General features: G+C 43.3%; 1 protein-coding gene across 2 annotated transcripts; it reads right to left on the bottom strand.

Annotated features, from left to right (window-relative positions):
• Window positions 1-3,391: 3,391 nt before the first annotated feature.
• Window positions 3,392-4,964, bottom strand: Bex3 (brain expressed X-linked 3). Of its 2 annotated transcripts, none has more exons than XM_038317052.1 (3): window positions 4,834-4,964; window positions 4,434-4,506; window positions 3,392-4,011 (listed from the first exon to the last, which is right to left on the bottom strand). In XM_038317052.1, the coding sequence occupies exon 3, from the start codon at window positions 3,981-3,983 to the stop codon at window positions 3,639-3,641; it is 345 nt and encodes a 114-aa protein (XP_038172980.1). In that variant the 5' UTR covers window positions 3,984-4,011; window positions 4,434-4,506; window positions 4,834-4,964; the 3' UTR covers window positions 3,392-3,638. The 2 variants fall into 2 exon arrangements, with proteins under 2 accessions (XP_038172980.1, XP_038172981.1); XM_038317053.1 differs by having other exon boundaries at window positions 3,392-3,965; window positions 4,834-4,958.
• Window positions 4,965-7,287: the final 2,323 nt, after the last annotated feature.

Below are 7,287 nucleotides of genomic sequence, written 5' to 3'. Positions count from 1 at the left end.
ACAGGGAAGGGAATGCTGCATTCTTTCACGGAGCGATGATAACAGTTAAGAAGTATGACACTCCTAGTGGGTTGATTGTCAGTTTTTCTTTATTAAATATCCTTGTTTATCAACAGCATCCTCCTTGCCTTAACTCATCTCTTTCTTAAATGTCCTAGTTTATCTAGAGAACATTCATTGCCTTCTGTGACATTTAAAAAACAGTATCAGATTGCTTACAGAGTATATACACTTTTCACCATTTTCTGAGGTTCATTTTTTTTCCTCTGTCATATACCTACTGTGAACATTTTGTCACCATCTTATACTTTTTATTCTCATTGCTTCTCTTAGACTAGGAAGGGGAGAGGCTGTAGATTTTAATCTAATTGCTTCTGATAAATTACAAACTTGGAGTCTTAGGAACCGAGCTATATTTTCTCTCCAAAGATTGTAAGTCCAATCTCCTCTCAGTCTCTATGTTCTCCTTGGCTGGTTTTATCTACTTCTGCAGTTATTACTGCAGTCCTAAGGATGACAATTTAATTGAATACTTTTAGGTAGAACTGTCTTATCCTACAGGCTTTTACACACTTGTCTAGAGTTCATTAAGGTTTGTAAAAGTGAAAGGTCTGAAATAAACAGTTTCAGACACCCCCAGTTGAACCTCCAGGAGGCGGGGAAGCCAGCTGCAATAGTGTTCTCAAATCCTCTGTGGAGTGTTCAAGCTGGCTGACGCTGACAGAAAAGGAGTTTGTCTGGCTTTTTGGCTGCTCAAGACAGGCAGGGCAGGAAGAAAGAATCCAATAACATCTAGTTAGGAGTCCATTTGCTCTATCCATCCCCCAATGCCAGCATATTTACACCGAAAATGGACCTAATTTAACAATAATGGTGATTTTTAACAGTGCTTGATACTTATCTAGTGCCCCAAAGAGAGGTGGGTCCTCTTTGTCTGCCTTGGTCACAATTATAATAAAAGTGCAGATATAATACTGAAAATCTAAAAGCTAGCTCTTTCTAAACAGCATCAGCATGGCATTATATAATACCTGTGATTATCAGGAAAGGAGACAGAACAGCCAGTGGATTTTTGACAATCTTGTTAATGGAATGCAGACCTTTTTCTGTTACTGAGCCAATTTTTAACCTTAAGTAAATAGTTCTATCTTGTTCTAGTAAACAGGAGGGAGTATAATTTATGTTCAAAAAGTTCCAACTGAAATGTGTTGCCTTGAAATTTGCTCCTGAGTTTGGCTAAATGAAAACTAATGGGGGGGGTGGTCTCATGTAGCCCAGGATAGCCTCAAACTCAAAATCTTTCTACTCCCACCCCCAAATTCTAGGATTACAGGCCAGTGTCACCACACCCAACTTCAAAGGCGAGAAAGAGGCAGGGTTTTTCTTCTGTGAGGCTCTGCATCAGACTCCACTGTAGCTGCATACAGGACAAAGAAGAAATTACAAGTGATATTGCTGGATGACTGAATTGTGGCTGCTTATGCTCTTATTTAGTTTCTGGCACAATCTAAATATGCATAATGACCTTTCATTGTATATTTCTAAAAGATAATAAGTTTGAATGTTCTTCATAAAAGCTTTCTGTTGTGTAAAAAAAAATGAATCAACCATAAACAAAACTATGGATTGTTGTATATAATTTTAGATTAATAACTAAAAATACTTAATAATTTAATAAATACATGCTATTTTGCTATTTAATATACATTATATTAGGCACTGTACCAAACACTGAGATGTAGATATTGTAATGTATAACCTTAGTATCATAAATTTATTCATGATACTAATGAATTCAGTAACTTAACAATTTTAAAAATTAAATACAGGGCAAGCTTTACTATACTCATACACTGAATATTTAGTATAGTTCAATTTAATAATTTTAAAACTGTATGTTTATTATATAATCAAGTAAGGTAATTCAGATCATGTTTGTAAAATGGTGAGATTTCTACCAATTTCTTTGTACCTATGATTTCAAATCTTAAGACATATGAGCAATCAACTGGGTACTGTTAAAAACAGTAATCTCTGATTCAGAGGTCACTAACAGTGGACAACAAGCTGAGAAGGGCACCCAAGTATCAAGAATTCAGTTTTAATATTTCCCTTATGTGTACAGGTAGGTGGATTATATTCCCATAAACACTAACATATTATAATGTCTATAATTTTTGCATATGGGATTAAAGACTTTCTTTGGGGGTGCTTCTTTAAGTTTCCAGGTCAGCGATTACTAAGCTTCTGCTATGGAGAATCAATTAGGAACAGTACCAAACAGGGCACCTAACTCCACTGTACTTAGCCTATCAGAATAATCCTCAATTTCCGATCACTTTGTATTCCTGTCTAGAGGATACACATTTACCTAAAAATCATCAAGGAAAATGCTTTACATGTTTCCAAGAGCTCGCAATGGAGTTTGTTTCAGGTGTGGATGGGACAAACAGGATGCGGCCAGAGAATGCCTGTTCCCCAGTGAAGCTGATGTTTCTGCTAAGTGTAGGAAACCGGGTGGGCAGGCCTGCTTTAGAGAAATCCACCCCAGGGTAGAAACACCTTAATGCTGCTAGCCTAGTTGTGTTCTGGATATTTAATTATGCAGCTCTGGGCATAACCCTGAAAGGCATCTGTTACCTATTGTGCTAGGCTCCAGTGAACCCTTGCCAGAGTCTTTTGATTGGGGGCACAAAATAAATGCAGAAAGGGCTATACTCTTAACAGCCAAGAACCATGGGGATTATACTCACCTGGATAAGTGTGTCAAGTTCTAAAGGCATTTTCCACACTGTCACACTGAGGTCACTACAGACTTTAAACAAATCAGGTTTAGCTATGTCATTCCTAGGTACAGAAAACAGGAGTGGGAAGGGGATGTATGCCCAAGCTACCTACCTTAATCAGAGAAGTGGGATAGTGACAAATGACATGGAGGAACCCACCTCTTTTTTCTTGTATGGAATTGGGAGAATGGGCAAGGACTGAGGATTCCCCTCAGTTCACCCAACTATTTAGTGAGGGTTGGAGGCCTGGGTTTATTGAATGCTAACAAGTAGGGAAAAACCTAAACCAACAGAGTCCCACACCTGACCTGGTTCATTCTACAGCCTTTGTAAGACTCCATCGACCCTTCCTTCACAGAAGAAACTAAGGACAATTTTAAGAAATTGTATTTGTAAGGGGATATACGCTTTAAGTTTGTTGGGCAAATAATTATATACAGCTGCAATAAGTTAAAACACTGAAAAAGTTTATGAAACTCCAAATAAAAGGAAATTTATATACATGTAACCGCCCCCAATACTTTTGAATTTCAGACATTTTGTGGTTCTTTTTTTTAATGTAAGTATTTATATATGCTTTAAGGAAACAATAATGAGTAGTCAGGTTGCTTTTCAGATGCTTTATTTACTTTACATTTTTTTCCATGCAAATGGGCAACACTGTACTGTTGACAGAAACTTACACTGAGTGGGAAGGCAATCTCCAGTTAGAGGCTGGCAGCACAAGACCACCTGGTACACAGAAATAGTACAAGGCTCACCACAAACAGATCAGTAAAGGCATGTCAGGAGAATGCAAGGAAAAGGAATCCATTGGGAATCACAGTATGATCTCACAGAAAAGGGCCGAAGTCAAGGCATAAGGCAGAATTCATCATGATGATCATGGTGATTCGAGAGCTCCCCCATCAGAATACGCAGACAATTTCTCAGCTGTAGCTCCCTAAGTTTTCTCCTGATTTCTCTCATCTCCTCCATGAACATTTCCAAATCATCTCCATCTCCACCCAACCCATCATTAATCTGCCTATTGGGTATGGCCCATCGAAAGTTAGGGGCAAGTCGGCGAGCCTGTCCTCTTCGGTTGAGGTTGTTGGCAGCAGGCTGGCGGCCGTCACCTCCTCCCAAAGGGCGGTCTTCCTGTCCATTCTGCAGGGGCTGCTCCATTTCTTCGTTTTCCTGGTGGATATTTGCCATGGTGAGATTTTGTTTTCTGGTTGTTATTCTTTAAACACAAGTAAGACAGGGCAAGGAAAGAAACTGAATGCTTGGTGCACTGACCAGCAATATTCCGAGACTAACAATAAAAGTTTTCATTATTATTTTATTATTTTTGCCACCTTAGAGTCTCCAGGCAACCTCAAGGGAGCCTCCATTTTGAGCCCCTCCCCCCAGCTCTCTTTTCCCTCCCTCCTCCAAAGCCCACCATTTTTATTTCCCAGGATCCTTTCCTAAGCTCTGCAGGCACCAAAATGGAGGACTGAGATGGAGAATAGGGTGGGGTGGGGGCCCTCATTGGGGGTCCCAGACAGGGCTTCCCGCACGCTCCTCCAGCCGCTCCCCTAGACACGCGCGCGCGCGCGCACACACACACACACACACACACACACACACACACACACACACACACACAGCCCTTGAACCGACCTGGGCCTTGCCGCGTAGACCTCCTCTCAATTGTCGCTGCCAGACACGCCGCTGCGACTCTCGGCTAGCAGACCTGCAAGCAGGGTGGGATGGGAGCGACTCAGCGCGGAGACCCCGCCCCCCGCCCATCCCCCTACCTGGCGGCCCACAATCTCCACTGGCCCGTTGCCTTCTCAGCTCTCCAGGGCTAGATCTAGCACTCTCCTAGGCCAACCACCCTAGCTGGCCCTTCCCCGAGACCCCCGCCATCCCCGCCCGCAAGCAGGGGCGCCCCTTCCCGGGCTCAGCCATGGTTCTCTTTGCGGTGCAGAAAGCCGCGGTGCCTCTCCACCGTCCTCCGGTGCGCTCCGTTGCATCCGGAGGCTGTCGCCCTTAGGTCCGCTGCATATGGGCCCCTTACCTGCTCCACTCGCCTAGGGCCCGATGCCAGCCCGCCGTGCGCAGGGAAGCACGGAGCTGGTGGCCAGACGCGAGTGACGACTGCACCCAAGGCTGCGTCTTTCTGCAGCCCCGGGTCACGTGAGGGACCCGCGTCACAGCCAAGCTCGCTCCCCAGCCCGGGCGGCCAGTGCGACAGGAGGCCCCGCCCCACCTCTCCGCTGCGAGCGAGCACCTCAGGCCCCACCCGTCACTCATCCAGATCCTCGCCAATCTGAGGACCCACAAGTGGCATCACCGTCTGGAGGTTGGACTTCTCCCTTCCCTGTTTCCAGGGAGAGTCTGCACCATCCTCCATCTCTCTCCCACTATAGCCAGGTCTTGGCTTTAGCCTTCTTTGAGATTCCTTTCCACCTTAGCCAAACATTTTCCCCAGGACCTCTTCCCACAGACAAACTGAAGTGGAGAGTGGGCTAGATTGTACATACTTCCCTTTATTTCCTTAAATAAAATCAGCATGCTTCAGAAAATTCAAAATTCCAAGGGCTGCTTCTTTTTTGGAATGCCCGGGGGTAAATCCTCAAGCCTCATAATTGCTGGACAAGCTAGCTCTCTTCTGAGCTGTATTCCCAGACCGCTCCACCCCCTGCCACCACACACACTTTGTAAACTTAAAAAAAAAATGAAGACAACAGTGCCCGCGTATGTTGTTGGAGAGACACTTGAATTTTCAATCCTCCTGCGTCAGCCTCCCTTGTAGCTGAGGTTACAGGCCTGTACTACCAAGGCTGGTGACTTTCCAACTTTGAAAGAAATGCTTCATTCTGCAGAATGAAAAAAAAAAGCTTGTTTATGTTAACCTGTGTGTATCACACAGAAAATATATTCTCTGGCTTTTGAATGGCTGCTTTGAAACAGACTGCATTAGTCTGTTTTGATATTTTATTTTAAGAGTGAGGGACTCTTGCTGAATACAGCTAATGCTTTAAAACTGACCCGGAATAGTTCCTTCAGTGAGAGGTCATTGTTTTATAGGATTTTTGTGTGTGTGTGTGTGTGTGTGTGTGTGTGTGTGTGTGTGTGTGTGTGTGTGAAAGGGTCTCACTATGTAGTTCCGGCTGGCCTGGAACTCACTATATCAAACAGGATGGCCTCAAACTTGGGGTGTTCTTTCCTGCCTCTGCCTCCTGCCTCTGCCTTCCAAGTGCTGGTATTATATGAGATGTCTTTGAGTCCATAGTCCTCAAGAAAAAGAGCCATTTTAATTTCTTGCTTTCCTCTCCAAACCTTTCAAACTACTCTATAAATATTTAATGAACTGAAGAATAGAAAATATCTAGAAGTTATTCCCCAAACCTCCTACTCTGAGTCCAGCCTGGTCTACAAAGCAGGTTCCAGGACAAGCTCCAAAGTTACAGAGAAACCCTGTCTCAAAAAAAATTTAGACAAACTGATCAATTTGAACAATGAATGATTCCCAAACCAGAAAGCCCATAGCCAGAGTAGATTCAAAGATGCTGTTCCTCAACATGGCATGCCCCATGTTTTGGACAGAAAATGGTATTATTGTACAGAAAACAGAGCTGAGGTAGAGAGACAGCTTGATTGATTACAGCTTGGTGCTTGTTTTGTTTTGTGTTTTTAAGCATAGTGCCCTGGTGAATTTTTTTTTGTCAAGTTGATACAAACCAGAGTCACCTGGAAAGAGAGAACCTCGATTTAAGAATTGCCTCCATCACACTGGACTGTAGGCAAACCTGCAGTCCTTTTCTTGTTTTCAAGGAACTAACAGCTGGTTGTGAGCAGTGTTACCGCTGGGCAGGCAGTCCTAGGTTATATAAGAAAGCAGATGAGAAAATCCAGGAAAGCAAGTCAGTAAACCGCACTCCTCCATAGTCTAACCTTCAGTTCTTGCCTTGGCTTAGCTCAGTGGTGGGTGATAACCTGTGAGTCAAATAAACCAATTACTCCCACGAGATGCTTTGAGTCATGATGTTTTGCCACAGCAACAAAGCACAAATGGGAACAGAGGGTTAGAACACTTCCTCCCCAGCTCCCGACTGCAGGTGGAATGCTGTGCACAGTTGAGATGCAGCTATTGGTTAGGAAGTACGCCAACGCCAACTTTAGGCTTTCGTTTAACTGTTTCCCTTAAGTTACCTTGCAGTTTCTTGTGTAATTGGTCTAGTATAGAGCCATCTTTAGGCCAAATTTTGCTTGATTTAACATCATACAGACTGCCGTGTTAATGATACTGACTGAAAGGATGCGGAATAGAAGCATGAGCTGGGATCAGATTTTATCTGCTAAAGTAATGATATATACCTCCAAGTCAATTTCTTGGCTATGTTTTGTGTGCCCATAGTGAAATAGGATTGTTAACAGAATACCGTTACCCATAATAAGAATTCACAGAGCCTACCAAATTGCCGATAAAATTGACTCCTTATTTTTTACTTCCATTAAGTTGTTTTTA

The sequence above is a fragment of the Arvicola amphibius genome, chromosome X (genome assembly GCF_903992535.2).
Source record: "Arvicola amphibius chromosome X, mArvAmp1.2, whole genome shotgun sequence".
NCBI classification, from domain to species: Eukaryota; Metazoa; Chordata; class Mammalia; order Rodentia; family Cricetidae; genus Arvicola; species Arvicola amphibius.
Note: the sequence above shows the minus strand (reverse complement) of the source record. Positions and strands in the feature narration are given on the sequence as shown.